Source organism: Embiotoca jacksoni, unplaced genomic scaffold (genome assembly GCF_022577435.1).
Source record: "Embiotoca jacksoni isolate LCO1_2020_lvr unplaced genomic scaffold, fEmbJac1.0.p SCAF_3, whole genome shotgun sequence".
NCBI classification, from domain to species: Eukaryota; Metazoa; Chordata; class Actinopteri; family Embiotocidae; genus Embiotoca; species Embiotoca jacksoni.
Window position 1 is genome coordinate 18,254,620 of NW_027185381.1, and position 15,087 is coordinate 18,269,706.

Consider the following 15,087-nt stretch of genomic DNA (forward strand, 5'->3'; position numbering starts at 1 on the left):
ATGTTTTGCAGAAAGCCAGCTTTTAACCAGGAATAAATATTGTTGATTATAAAATATCTGTTGTTGATCTACTTCACACCCTGTCTATGATACCAGCACATAATATAACACACTTCATGTCATCAGATATTGCTCATCTTTACTTGTGATCCTGATCCATGTAGGTGATTTGATTCAACTGATAGAGTAATACATGAGACTGTTTTAAATGGCTGTTCATTTTTAACGTACTGTGTCCCTGTGCTTCCCTCTTTAGTCTTGTTTTAGCTCTTATGAAGTGAAGAATTTCCTCAGTCATATGTCATCGTTCAGTTTCTTAATTTTAACCCTGAGCTTATCAGAGGTGTGAGTTTGGCTGACCTGCTGTGCGTCTCTGAACGTGTCAATGAAACATCTCTACCTTGTAGATTGGTCAGCAACGGGCAAATAAAAAGCTACGATGTGAGAAACAAAGCAGTAGTTAACTGGATGACTTCTAATCAACCCTGCACAGTAACCACATGGTTTCCTCTGGTGGCAGAAACCCACTGCATGCTCTGCTAATCTGCAGACGACTTGACAGGAAAGCCCACTCATCCATGACCCAACAATGTTCACTCTCAAAGCTTTAATTTACGTTTGCTGACATCTGGTTGTGTTTTGTGTTTCTTATATTTTTCATTCTCTGGTTTATGTTATTCTCTCTTCTTAACATTTCATTTTTTAATGTATTTCTATGCCTCTGCAAATCATTTGTGTCTGAATGGTGCTGTGTAAATAAACTTGCTTTGCCTATGTGAAAGCCAAAGAAACCTTGAAGGTCAGCTTACTCCTGGTTATTTTATGTCGATGCAAACTACAAGGCTGAGCAGTCATGTTGGGCTGGAAAGCAGAGCTAAAAACACTGTTAAAGTGGATGAGCTTCACCTAGAAATATTCAGCGTCACTCCAGAAGCTGTGATAGCTCTCAGGAGATGGATATGATCTTGAACAGAGACGTTCAGTCTTGTCTTGTCTTTCCAGCTCAGCTTTTCATCCTGCAGGTGGCCAGTCAGCGTGGCACTTATTCAAATGATTGGTTTTAGTAGCCGTGTCAGATTCTCCCCCATGTATTTGCATTTAACTGTGATACCACAATTACACTACAGTTTGTGAAATATAAAGCTTGAAAGCTAGTGATATACTATATAATAGAATGATTACATTAAAATTATCTGCAACAATAACGCACTTGAGAATAATTAGGATTTTGGACTTTTGTCATTTTCTCTGCAGGCTTGTCGATGACAGGTGTGTGGTCCAGCCTGATGCGGGAGACCTTGCCAACCCACCCAAAAAGTTCAGAGGTGTGTAGGATTTAACTCGTCACACACACGTTCCTACTCTGTGTTGTCTAACACAACATTGTGGTTTTAGAAAAGCTTTTATGTGTTTAAGTGACTCTAAAGGCCTCTGGCGGGTAAATATAACCATTAACCTTAATATGCGGTTTCACCACATTTTGAATCTTGACTGGACTCAAAGAGAGTGACTCCTGTGAGCCTGAATGCTTTTCCTCCTCTGCAGATTGCCTCTTCAAGGTGTGTCCCATGAACAGATACTCCGCTCAGAAGCAGTTCTGGAAGGCAAAACAGGGGAAACAAGGAAACAACAACACACAAGGAGACCTGTTTAAAAAGTTACAGGTATGACCCTTTTTGTTTAACCTCAATCTGCATTTAGTTCTTCATTTTAAGTGTTTCAAAGTTTCTCCGTTTCATTACTCAGCATGCAGCAGAACTGGAGCAGAAGCAGAATGAGTCGGAGAACAAGAAGCTTCTCGGAGAAGTTGTCAAATACAGTAATGTCATCCAGGTAGGGCCCCTCTCTGCAGTGAACACCTTTGGCATCAGATTGTCCGGAGCCTTGTGTTTGTCTTCTTGTTTACCAAGGTTGTGTTACTGTCATCTAATCCCTAAAACCTCAGACAGGTTTTTAAAAAAAAACAATGGTAGTGTTTGGTTTCACTGATTGCTGAACTCTTGTCTGAAAGGTTGAATTAAGAAGGTACTTATTTAACCGCTGTAGCACAAAGGTGTTCAAGGCAGCAGCCAATGAAAACTCTCCTTATCAATAAGCAATTTACCAGGAATGACTTAAAACAAAAGTATAATTTAATAGCTTGTTTGTTCAGTGGAATCAGGAAATGTGTTAATGCCTAAAAGATGATGCCTTGTTGCAGATTAAACTACCCTGCAGTACATTGTACACAGTTCAAGCAGAGGTAAAATCATTAGTAGGTTGGTCGATTGTCACAATATTAATTGGCAACTATCTTGATTATTGTTTAAGTCATTTTCCCACAAAAATGCCAAACATTTCATGGTTCCAGCTTCTCCATTGTGAGAATTTGCTGCTCTTCTCTGATTATTTGAATGATTTATATTTATTTTTAACAACTTCCTTGTTTTTGGACAAAACAAGCATTGGCTGTGTGTAAGTGTGATCTCAGTTTTCAAAATGTTTGTAAATCAAACAATTAATTAAGAAAATAATCTGGAGATTAATTCTTAATATAACAAAAAGTAGATTTTCCGGAATGCCAAAACACTTAAGGAACATTTTAAAGCGGGACTTTCACCCTTTATGTAGTATTGTAAAATAGTACTTTTACGTAAGTAAAATATTTGAATATTTCCTCTACCACTGCCTTTGTAGTATCTAAACAGCCTGATTGTTCTGTCTCAGCTCCTCCACATAAAGAGCAACAAGTACCTGACGGTGAACAAGCGTCTCCCTGCTTTGCTCGAGAAGAACGCCATGCGGGTTTCTTTGGACCCGGCTGGGAACGAGGGCTCCTGGTTCTACATTCAGCCCTTCTGGAAGCTCCGCAGCGAAGGAGATAATGTAGGTTTCCCTCTGTTTGTCACCACCTCTCTGTAGACGTGAAGCACTGTTGAACAACGTGAAGTTCTTGTATCTAGACTGTCAGTTCATTGTTTGTCCTGCTCCAATAACAGTCCTGATTTTGTCCCTCTCCTTTGGCTTTAGCATCGTATGGTTAAAGGTATTGCTCTTGATTGTGCATGTTGTTTGTGCAGTAGGTCAGATGCAGGATATCAAGATAAAGCATGAATGCAACACCCATTCAAATGCATGTAGACTTTCATGCTGCTATTTTTAAATACTTCTGCACAGCACTGGAAAAAGTGTGATGAGCCACTTACTTCTGAAGCCACAGTGTGCTTGTCTGTGGCTGCTCCAGAAGAGAAACAACTGACTGTTTAGAATATATTACAATTTACGTTAGGCAAGGTTAGAGAGCATGTATTAGATAAGCGCCTAAGTAATAGTAATAGTAAATAGTAAGTAGGCAGAGTACTTTTCAGTCACCACATCTTTGTATGCTGCATTCATATCTTCTGGTATGAATAAATCTGTTTGCAGTGAACAGCTCATCCACTCTCTCGTGTGAGGCCCGGCCTGTTGCAGTTGCACCTTTTGAAAACAACAAAAAAGAGATGTTTGATAAACCCTTTGCATGGACGCACTCTTACTTTATGTTTAAAACCTTTTGAAAAATGTCTAAATTTTGCAAACCTGTGTCTCCTGCTGCAATTTGACTGTCTCCAACTGGCTTCAAGGTGGTGGTTGGAGACAAGGTGGTGCTGATGCCAGTGAACGCCGGGCAGCCGCTTCATGCCAGTAACATCGAGCTGTTAGATAACCCTGGCTGCAAAGAGGTGTGACTCGTCCTTTTTATGTTGTTTCTCTCAGCACTGAAACATTACAAGGAGGGAAATATATTGCAAGGATTTCCGCAGGCAGCATGTTACTGTAAAGATCATATGTCATAAATCAAAATTTCGTGTTGATTATGTCTGCGACTCTGCGCTTCATGCTGCAGGTTAATGCTGTTAACTGCAACACCAGCTGGAAGGTCACCTTGTTCATGAAGTTTAGTGACTACAGGGACGATGTGTTGAAGGGAGTATGTTTTTTTTCCCACTTATTTTAATTCTATTTATTTAGTGGATGATTTTAAAATCACAATGTGTAATGTGCCTGTTTTTAAAGCCAATTTTACACGCAGTTTTCTCATGTTTTGCACGCTGTCCTCTTGTCAGGGAGACGTGGTCAGGCTGTTTCACGCTGAGCAGGAGAAGTTTCTGACCTGTGACGAGTACAAGAAGCAGCAGCATGTCTTCCTCAGGACAACACTGCGGCAGTCTGCCACCTCTGCCACCAGCTCCAAGGCTCTCTGGGAGATCGAGGTAAAACAGACCAGAATGAACAATTTCTCCTTTTTAAAACACAAAGAGATTGAGACCGCATTGAATTCTGTTTTATTTAAATGTTAAAATAATTGTTTTTAGAAGTCATGGTCATTCATTGTATTCAGTAGCAGTTTTCATACAGAGAGACTGATGGATAGATGGCCTTGAAACAGTTCATTAACATTGTCGTAACATTTCAGTCTGGGAGTAGGTAAGTGAAATTGAAATGAATGTGTTGTCCTTTTCAGCAGAAAACAGCCATATATCAATACAGTAAACACCCTGCTGAAGCCAGTTGAATCATAAACTTTACTCGGCTCAGTTTGAATATTCAAATGCATCACAGTAATTAAGGACGTTTATTTGCTCCTCAGTTTAATTTCCTCTTTCGTCATACTGTCTGCCTGTTTTTCTCTTTAATGTTTGGTTCTTTGTTATCCCATTTATTGTACTGCACGTTCCTCTTTATCAGCTTGCACTAAATTTAAGTTCTTGTTACTGTTTGTGTTGGAGTGTACTTGAATGTTACCCTATCAGCTGCGGACATGTTGTTTTGCCTGTATGACAAACACGTCTCTGTTGTACTTACACATACATAAAAGATGACTTTCGTTCTGACACTGCAGTGAGGCGAAATTACAGTATGTTGGTGTTTGAAAATGAAGACGTGCATCTGTTTCTTTTGGTTTCTGATCTCATTCTCACTCAACTAATCATATATTATATTTGACAGAAATCATCCTTTGACAGCTTTTAAACAAGCTGTCTTGTTTTGTCAGAGGAAGAGAATGAGAAACCAAATTTACATGCAGAGAAGTTAACTGAAAACTGTTCACAGTGTAATAAAAAGTCCCTCTCCACTTTATCACAGCAGCATGAGGCAGGCACATACTGACAATAATGCACGAGATAGAAAACACCACAAACACATGATAAAGAGTGATGCTTTGAGATGTGCAATGCCCCTTATCTTGTGTCCTCATGGCAGGTTGTGCACTACGACCCCTGCAGGGGTGGAGCCGGCCAGTGGAACAGCCTCTTCCGCTTCAAACACCTGGCGACAGGAAATTACCTTGCAGCTGAGGTGAATTTCACTCTTCAGCTTGTGTCAAAGCTCCTGATTTCACCTGTTTAATTTTGTTTTCTAAAAAAATTAACTGTAGTTTTAGAGCCAGCTTGTATTACCAATCATATTGTCCTTTTTTTCCTTAGTTGAGAGTTTCTATTTTTCTGAGTAAACACTGTTGGAGGGGACTTTAGAGGATGTGCTGTAGGTGGCAGTATTCCCATTGTTATGGCTACTATCACCCATCCTTTTGCTGTTGAATAGTCTGGATGATAATCTGAATGATTCTGATGATAATGACATGACTGTCAACAGAGCTGTTTAGATGTGAAGCCGCTGACTGGTCCATTTCTCTGCAGGTGAACCCTGAATTCAAAGACAACACGGTGGAGTCCAAAGGAGAGGTGAGTCAATCAAACAAGCACATTTACCTGCAAAGTCACAGACTGAACGCTTGACCTCAGACTGTCATACCGGATATTGCTGACACATTTTCACATGACCTTTTTTATGAAGTCAATCATTATAATTAAAGATATTTCCAACATTAATAATGTGTCATTTAAACCATAGACGAGTCTGATTGCACTTGACTGAAAGAGAAAATTAGTGAATGAGTAAGAGAGAAAATTATGAAATTATGAGTGCTTTAGCAGAAAGAACAATTATCTCACCTGTTATATATTCAAACTTCAGGCTCTGTCTCCTCATCTTTTGGTTATGCAATACCACAAGTTCAGTTACCTTGCTCTCACAACAGACTTGTATACACATATACACAAACTCTGCCAAAGTCTGAATCTATATCGAGACATTCTTTCAGCTCTCAGTTACCTTGTACATTTGTATTCCAGCAGCGCCGCACACAACACGGCGCACACGAACTCTCTGCACCTCACACTTTCTCATGCACATGCTGAATTTCAGACACACAGGGGGCTCCTTACATAACGTCTGGGTGTGGGGGTGCCCTGTGAGAGGGGAAGGAGGGGAGGCAGACGTGCTGTCTGCTCTGCTTCACTCGCCTGTGCTAAGATGGTGGGGTGAGTCACCAGCAGAGCGAAGGGGGAAGAAAGAGGAAGGGGGGGGGGAGTAGGAGGATAGAGAAGCTGAGGCGTGGAGGCAGCTCTGGGGAGCTTCCCATTGACATGCAGAGAACAGTGGGAGAAATTAACCCTTGCCATTATGTGCTGCTTCTGCACACTGTAGCAGCCTACGTACTGCAGTGTCGAATGCTGCGGCTCTATTGGTACATTTCTGTGTAATTTGATACCTCATTAGTGTAAGATGCTGTGACAGTGTAGATTGGCTCACATCTGTCTGTCCTCAATTATACAACGGTATCTATCAGCAGTTGTCAACAGTGGGGCTCTTTTATCAGTGTTGACATTAGTATGCATGGAAAGAATAAGACAACCTGACACTAAGTGTGTCCACACTCAGCTTCATAGTCACATCGACTCATTGATACTCGTCATGTTTAACGTTTCACTCAACAATTCCTCTTCAGTTAAACGTGGCTGAATTTTTTTGAATCTAGCAAAATGTATATTGTTTGTGTAAAGTGCATTTTAAAGCTGTAGCCTTGAGGTGTTGGTCAGTTTGTTAGAGTGCTGGCTGCACATTAAAAGAATAGATGGTGTTTACTGCTGTGGGCACAGCCTTCAGGGCTAAACTATTAATTATTAGGACAGAGAATTCTGACACTTGATCTGTGAGTGATATAAGTAATATATCAAATATTTTCTAGTTGTAACTACAAAATATTTCTTTTCTGTATGTTGTTATTGGAAATGAAAAAGATTTGAGAATTATTCTGAATTACTGTCGTAATATATTTGACTGATGCTCACTTTTACAATTATTCTCTCTCGTTTTGTGTCCGAAAATTTAAAAAAAATATCCATTGCAATTTCCCATTTGTCTCTTTTGCTTATTGTGTCTAACTAATAGTTCAAAAAACAAGCTATTTACCTCAAAAAGTACAAATCAACACGTGAAAAGTTGGATATAGTTCATGATTGGGATTTTTGCTTGGAAAACGGCTTAAATAATTTGGCAAAAGTTGTCCATCAATTTTCTGTTGACTGACTAATCAAATCAGCTGTAAACAGTTTTTTGATGTTTGCACAACAAAACAATCAATTTGATGTATCAGTTCAAGAAGACAATTTACAGAATAGTGTTGTGTCCTCTATGTTCGGACAATATAAAATCCACTGTGTGAGTATTGATAAACAGCCTCTCTGCCTGTGCCATGTAAGCTTTTAGTCTGCACGCACTAATTACTACTTCCCCTGTGCATGTGTGTGGATGTTTGTGTGTGTGCTGCAGAACGAGACAGACACTGTGTACTCAAAGAGGAAACATCAAGCAGCAGAGAAGATTGCTTTCACCCTGCTTTCTGTTCCCCATGGGAACGACATAGCCTCTCTGTTTGAGCTCGATCCCACCACTCTGCAGCGGGCCGACTGTCTTGTGCCCAGGTCAGTCACTCACTCTGGGGCGCCACTAACAAAAACAAGTTTCATCTGCTGTAGTTGTATCCACAGGAGGTGTTTTTTCAGTCAGAGTTCACATCACTGAGCACAGCAGTTCTTGTCAGAAAATCTGCCATTAGGGTGAGATGATGTCACTTATTTGCCTCCAAACCATATGCTTTTGTGAGTTTTCTTCAAGTTGGTGTTATTTTGTTGTCAGTAAAAGAACAATTTGAATACGTTAGCTATTATAATTCACCCTGAGTGGGATATTAACTGTCTGTAACTTTGGAAAATAATGACAATCCAGGGAAAAGTTATGAAAAAACAGAAATGTCACGGTGGGCCCAGTGTAGTGGTCAGGGAATCACCAAAGACTGTAGGCTTTATCCTCTGGGGATCATCCTGACTGGCATCTCTAAACCAATGCAGCTACTGTGGCTAAAAACTAATATTTAAAGAATGGATATAAGGCTGATAGACCTTTTTCACAGCAGACATTTTGACTGTTCCAAATGACGTACTTCCCTTAGTACACTCACTCAAAGTACTCTTATATGTTCGTACACTGACTTGTGTAGTACTTGAATTTTGACAGAGTAGTGTTGACTCAAACTGCACACTGCTGTTGTAAATAACAAAAACATTTGAAAGCATCACCTGTCAACATAACTGTTGGCTTGTATTATTTTACCCAGAAATGATTGTATTTTCGTGTCCTCAGTTTGACGCACACAATAAACACATTGATGCCTTCTGTCCAACAGCAGCATGGTGGTAGTTATTGAAATGTAAACATTTTTGTGTGGTGCTGTGCAACAGCTGAACTGTCTTCCTCAGACGCCTTAATTTGAAAATACATTGCATCTACGGTCCCTCCCTTTCTGCTACATACTCATAATGATGACGGTTGAGTGTGGAAAGTCTCTGTAGTTTCACACTCAATTTCTGGACCGTTTTGTGTGCATCATCTGGGTACTTGTAGTGCATGCGTGTTTCCATACTTCAGTGTGAGCGCTCAAAATTGTGTGTAAGTACGTAATTAATCATTTGGAACACAGCATTTGTCATTGAAGGGAAAGCACAGGTGTATTAATGATGGCTGCATTTCACTTCCACTTCTTGCTTTTGTGCATGTTGGTTCACTATCATGGCTAATTGGAACACTTAATGGAACTGAGCCATCATTAATGGACGTGTGTCCAAATGTCTGCCATGAAAAAGATCTACTGACGTACCAAGATGGATAATTTTCAGTTCAGTACCAGCAGCTGCATCATAGAATCAACTTAAAATCATATCTGCTGCTCCTTCCTCAGAAACTCCTATGTGAGACTGAGACACCTGTGCACCAACACCTGGGTGACCAGCACCAACATCCCAATTGATGCCGAGGAGGAGCGTCCGGTTATGCTCAAGGTCTACACACACACACACACACACACACACACACACACACACACACACACACACACGTTCACACAAGTAAAACAAACACAGATACATTATCTGTAAATTTCTCTTGGCTGTCTCAATAGATTGGCACCTGTCCCACTAAAGAGGACAAAGAGGCTTTTGCCATCGTGTCTGTTCCCCTGTCGGAGGTCAGAGACTTGGATTTTGCTAATGATGCAAGCAAGGTCTTGGAGTCCACCGTGAGGAAGCTTCAGTACGCCAACATCGCTCAGAATGAGAGGAGGTACAGAGAAACGAGCATCATGACACTGGTGACACACCAGATTGTGTGTATAATTAATGACTTCTCATTATATTTTACCTTCATATATATTTCAGGTTTGTGACAAAGCTTCTGGAGGACCTAGCTTTCTTTGTGTGTGTGGTACCGAACAACGGCCAGGACGTGCTGTCTGTAGTCACGTCTACACCCAATCGCGAGAGGCAGAAACTCATGAGAGAGCAAAACATCCTCGCCCAGGTCGGCACGAATAAAAACCCGCACACACACACTCACGGACACACACGTCTGTTTGTCCGGTAACAGGAGGACTGAGTGTGAATTTTAAGTTGTATTGTGACATATTTTACAGTTGCTTCGCCTCAGCCTCAGAAGGTGTATTCATCAAAGTATTTTTCTGCTACAGGTTGTAGATGCTCGACTGAGTCCTCATCATTTCATATGGGTTTATGTTCCTGCAGATATTTGGCATCCTGAAGGCTCCGTTTGCAGACAACGGCGACGGTCCGATGCTGAGGTTGGAGGATTTGGGAGACCAGCGCTATGCTCACTTCAAGTACATGTTGAGACTCTGCTACAGGGTGCTCCGACACTCACAGCAGGACTACCGCAAGAACCAGGCATGTTTCCAGCCTCTGCACAAGGCCAATATTGAGCGTTCATCGAGTTTTCATCAGGCTCGTTTACATGCTCATTATCAACAGAAGTTAAGGACAGAGAGGAAGTTAAGGACAGAGGTGGCTTTTGACTGGAATCAGTGCAGATTCTGATAGACGATCTACCAATGTAGTGCCCAAACAGTCTTTTAATCAATTAGTGAACACAAATAATTCATGACAAGTCCTCATGAAAGTGAGCTAGTATAATTTGTACAAATAGCAACTTTTCCGATATAAAACAAACAGTTCATAAGGACCCAACTGCCCTTTTTTTTTAACCTCTATACACCTTTTGCTCGTTTAGTCGTTTTGGTCAATTATAGGCTGTTCGCTCTGCACAACTGATTCCTTTAACTACTGCATTTTAGAATGCAACCAAAAAACATTAGTGCAACACAAAAGAGTAAAATAAGAAATACACAGTATTTTGCTCAAGGGCACATTTAATGTTTTTAATCTACCTCTTTTTATTGTTTTATTATCATTTTCTTTATTCTAATAGATATGTTATTAAAGCAACAGCCTTTTTTTTATGACAGAAGACATTTCAAATTGTTACTAAAACAACAGGTTTATACCATAAAATGAATGATCAACTGTCGTGGCTTACTGGGAATCAGGACTAAAGCAGAGCCTTCATTAATGTTTTTAGTATCACTTGGGTTTTTCTACTATAACAAATCAAAATTCTGCTGTGAGAAAAAAAAAAAAAAGATTTTGCTTAACAAAATGATAGAAAATCAGAAATGCACCGTGATGCCATAATTACCACGTGTTTCCACAGTGAGACTGTTGCTTTACCTAATTTTACTAAATAAAATGCCAAATGTTTGCTTGTTACACCTTTGACAACATGTAGATTTAGTTACTTTTCTCAGTTTCATTTGATTACAAATCTAATATATTGAGGATGTTTAGAGACAATCAAGTAAACTACATGAATGCACAACCTCACTTGGGCTTTGATAAGTTTTAAGTGTATTTGTCAATATCGTTCTAACATTTCAAAAGCTAAACTGTTAATCAGTTCTTTAAAATCACCAACAGTTGCAACTCTTGAAAAACCACAGATAGCTAATAAATAATGGCTAACAGGCCGTGCATGTCAGAGGCAACTCTCAAGTGTAGCTGTAAGTAACTTCATGAATGGGAATCAGGATCAAGATTTTTTTTTGGAGCTAGTTCTCCTTCACTAAAGGTTATTCTGTATAACATTTTTTTTCTCAGCTTCCCTACCTTGTACACCCGCCGTGTTTACAAAGATGTTTCTTTTGCCGCGTAGGAATACATCGCCAAAAAGTTCTCAATCATGCAGTCTCAGATTGGTTATGAGATTCTGGCTGAGGACACAATCACTGCTCTGCTGCACAACAACCGCAAGCTGCTGGAAAAACACATCACAGCCAGAGAGATCGAGACCTTTGTCAGCCTGCTGAGGCGCAACAGAGAGCCCAGGTCAGACACATTTACCTCCCAAAGATTGGATGACCCAAAGGAACAATTAGGAAAAAAAAACCCAGGAAAAACCAAAAAAATGAATAGTCGGCATGCACATTAATTTTGCTTGAGATTTGGTTGTTGTCAGCTTTATGTTAATTTTGACTCTATATTTTGCAGTGTAGTACAAACTTTGTGTGTTTAACATTGTTTAATTTTATTTGGTCTACTCTCTCAGATTCCTGGATTATCTGTCTGATCTCTGCGTGTCCAACAAGACCGCCATCCCGGTCACACAAGAGCTCATCTGTAAATTTATGCTGAATCCCACCAACGCAGATATCCTCATCCAGACCAAGTGAGTCACACCTTGTGCTATCTATAATTAAAACATCCTGCTTGATCCTGTCATATTTCATTCCTCAATTTCTAAACATGTTTAAACATGCATGTACTCTCCACAGCATGAGAAAGAGCTGTTTCCTCCAGCGTCTCTGCCTCTTGTGAAATGGATATTTTCAGCAGCAGCTCTACATCAGAGTGTAATGTGGGCAATTTTTCTAGTAACAGCTTTATGACACACTCCCCCCCCCCCTCTCCTCTAGACTAATCTCAAACACGGAGACCACCCTGGAGTCCTCTCTGCTGCAGGAGGAGGCGGAGGAGGAGGAGGTCTGGCTCTACTGGATCGACAGCCACAAAGAGCCCCACGGCAAATCCATCCGCCACCTGGCCCAGGACGCTAAAGGCAACCACAAGATCGATGCAGACATCATCACCTACTACAGGTGATGGTGACTCTTACTTTTAGTTTCCCTCAATGTGCTAAATGATCTTCCCCCAGTAACATAAAAATAGCAGAAATAATCAAGCACAAGTCAATATGTCCCCCTTTTCCTCCACATCCTTCACCGCCTCTGCAGATACCAGCTGAACCTGTTTGCTAAAATGTGTCTGGACCGTCAGTACCTAGCCATCAACCAGATCTCCAGCCAGCTACCTGTGGATCTGATCCTGCGCTGCATGTTTGACGACTGCTTGCCCTTCAACCTAAGGGCCTCCTTCTGCCGCCTCATGCTGCATATGCACGTGGACCGTGACCCTCAGGAGTCTGTGGTTCCTGTGCGGTATGCCCGCCTCTGGACCGAGATTCCCTCCAAGATCACCATCAATGAGTGAGCACCTACCTGTGAGATCATGTGTGTTATGCATGATGATATATTGCAAGTCACTATTTGTGGATTTTGATTATTTCCACAGGTTTGAGTATGAGTCAACTGACAACTCCAGAGAGGAGATGAAGAGGAAGTTTTTTCCAACCATGGAGTTTGTGGAAGAATATCTTAAAGATGTGGTCAGCCAGCCTTTTCCATTTGGGGATAAAGATAAGAATGAACTCACACTGGAGGTAAAATAAACTCAATATGATGTGCAGATACATATTCTTTTAAAACAACTTTAGCACCTTTGTCCCATGTAGGTTTTCATTTACTGTTTGACAGTTTTCTCATGATGAAAAGTGTCTTTTATTTTCTCTCCCAGGTGGTGAATCTGGCTCGAAACCTGGTTTACTTTGGTTTCTACAGCTTCAGTGAGCTGCTGCGTCTGACACGCACCCTGCTGGCCATCCTGGACATTGTCCAGCACCCACTCACCTTCATGAATAAGCTCAACAAGAGCCCAGAGGCTGGTCAGTGCACTTACAGAGCAGAAGTTCATTAATTAATTGTGTTTAAACTTAGCTTTTTATCTAATTAAAAAAAAAAACTTGATTTGAGTCTGAAATTACAACCAAGTGATTTATTTTTCCTCAGTGAAGAACAGAGTCCAACATCAGTCAGGATTCATGGAAATATGGATGCATCAGTTACATGTATGCAGGAGTGAGGCAGAGCATAAAAGTATAAGGGTTGAATTCAGCTGTGAAAGTAATGGGGAGCGAGCAGAGTGAGAAAACAAATTTGTTAAATTAATGTTAAGAGATTTGCTATTATTGGACCGGATAAAGATAAGTCAATGGAGCAAAATATGAGCTTACAGCAGGATGTACAGTAGTTGAGACATGAGGATATGAAGTTATAGAAGTTTTTCTGCAGATCAGACAAAATGGATCCAAAAACCTTTCATTTGGAAATATTGTTTGACAAAGTGGTAACTATAAAGTATGGAAAGTTTTCATGGACTTTAACTTTAGATTTATTTTTGTTTAGCTGAAAAAAGATTTGTCTCTTTGTTTCAGCTTGTATAATAAGCAGTCAAATGTTCATAGATATAAATGATGGCTTTACACACACACACACACACACACTTACAATCTAAGATGTGTGAAAACAAATGTTTTCTTCAGGTAACAACGTCCTGCGAACGATCCACGGTGTTGGAGAAATGATGACTCAGATGGTGATGAGTCGAGGTGTGCCACACAGCCTCCCTGACACGTCGCCCTCCTTGCGCTACAGGAAAGGACACTTCCTGCCGGACAATGAGGACGTCATGGTGATGGACACCAAGCTGAAGATCATCGAGATCCTTCAAGTAAGCACCATTATGATACGTTCTAGTTGTCGTTCCTACTTCATTTTTCATCCGTTTGATTTATTTTTGTGTATTTTTGTGTTTTCCCATCAGTTCATCCTGAGTGTGAGGTTGGATTACAGGATCACATACTTACTGTCCATCTACAAGAAAGAGTTTGGAGACAAGACCATAACTGACAGCTCTCTCTCTGTGGCTGATTTGCCTTTTATAACACGTGAGACTTTTCTCTATTTTTCTGACATACTGCAAATGCTGAAGACCTTTCTTTAATGTCATTAATTGATTATTATTGCAGCCGGCCATACCTCGTTGACTTGTTCATTTTCATTTGTTTTCAGCTTGTGAACCAGACATAGATGAGATTACAACCAAAGCGGAGAGCATGTTTGCAGGAAGGTAGGTGAAGAGGTGCTGGCTTGTCGACTCTACGTGAAACTTTCAAAACATTCACACAGAGAAACTTGAAAGATTTAAATCTGCATATGTATGATCTCAGCTCGGAGTTAAGTGCGGTGGAGCTGGATGACGAGGGTGGACGGACGTTTTTGAGGGTCCTGATCCATCTCATCATGCAAGATTACCCCCCGCTGGTGTCTGGCTCGCTGCAACTCATCTTCAAACACTTCAGCCAGAGAGCCGAGGTGCTGCAGGCCTTCAAACAGGTAGCGACACTGCAGTGAGACTTGACACTTTGTGAGCTGAAACAGTTTGGCATTAGTGTGGATTTGGAAGCCAACAGCAGCTATTGTAAAATGACTCGCAAAGAGATGTCTCAGCTGGAATGAAAAACTGCATCCCATCTTACGCTGGCTCTCCAAAGTGGCGTGTAGACACTTCTTGGCAGAGATTTTCTTTCACATGCATTTGTTCGTTGAATATATCTGTGTCTAGTTTATTTTTCATCCAAAGTGTGTGTGTGTGTGTGTGTGTGTGTGTGTGTGTGTGTGTGTGTGTGCGTGTGCGCGTGTGTGTGTGT

The 15,087-nt window shown here is 40.7% G+C and overlaps 1 protein-coding gene and 1 long non-coding RNA gene across 3 annotated transcripts in view; one reads left to right on the forward strand and one right to left on the reverse strand.

The window, feature by feature from the left end:
* The window catches only part of itpr2 (inositol 1,4,5-trisphosphate receptor, type 2), a 55,541-nt gene that overhangs the window by 4,116 nt on the left and 36,338 nt on the right, over positions 1-15,087 (forward strand). For both annotated transcript variants that reach the window (XM_069162430.1, XM_069162431.1), the window contains exons 2-25: positions 1,255-1,325; positions 1,546-1,664; positions 1,747-1,833; positions 2,707-2,865; positions 3,603-3,701; positions 3,866-3,949; positions 4,086-4,232; positions 5,224-5,319; positions 5,661-5,705; positions 7,636-7,787; positions 9,101-9,200; positions 9,320-9,480; positions 9,576-9,717; positions 9,939-10,097; positions 11,419-11,591; positions 11,812-11,931; positions 12,179-12,361; positions 12,497-12,748; positions 12,834-12,981; positions 13,116-13,263; positions 13,921-14,108; positions 14,202-14,325; positions 14,450-14,507; positions 14,608-14,773. In XM_069162430.1, coding sequence (XP_069018531.1) covers positions 1,255-1,325; positions 1,546-1,664; positions 1,747-1,833; positions 2,707-2,865; positions 3,603-3,701; positions 3,866-3,949; positions 4,086-4,232; positions 5,224-5,319; positions 5,661-5,705; positions 7,636-7,787; positions 9,101-9,200; positions 9,320-9,480; positions 9,576-9,717; positions 9,939-10,097; positions 11,419-11,591; positions 11,812-11,931; positions 12,179-12,361; positions 12,497-12,748; positions 12,834-12,981; positions 13,116-13,263; positions 13,921-14,108; positions 14,202-14,325; positions 14,450-14,507; positions 14,608-14,773 — 3,181 coding nt within the window. The remainder of the gene's footprint in view (positions 1-1,254; positions 1,326-1,545; positions 1,665-1,746; positions 1,834-2,706; positions 2,866-3,602; positions 3,702-3,865; positions 3,950-4,085; positions 4,233-5,223; positions 5,320-5,660; positions 5,706-7,635; positions 7,788-9,100; positions 9,201-9,319; positions 9,481-9,575; positions 9,718-9,938; positions 10,098-11,418; positions 11,592-11,811; positions 11,932-12,178; positions 12,362-12,496; positions 12,749-12,833; positions 12,982-13,115; positions 13,264-13,920; positions 14,109-14,201; positions 14,326-14,449; positions 14,508-14,607; positions 14,774-15,087) is intronic.
* LOC138206007 (uncharacterized) lies at positions 3,274-4,191 on the reverse strand. The gene is made up of 3 exons (XR_011178909.1): positions 4,133-4,191; positions 3,559-3,737; positions 3,274-3,456 (listed from the first exon to the last, which is right to left on the reverse strand). It is a non-coding gene; the product is annotated as an uncharacterized lncRNA (long non-coding RNA).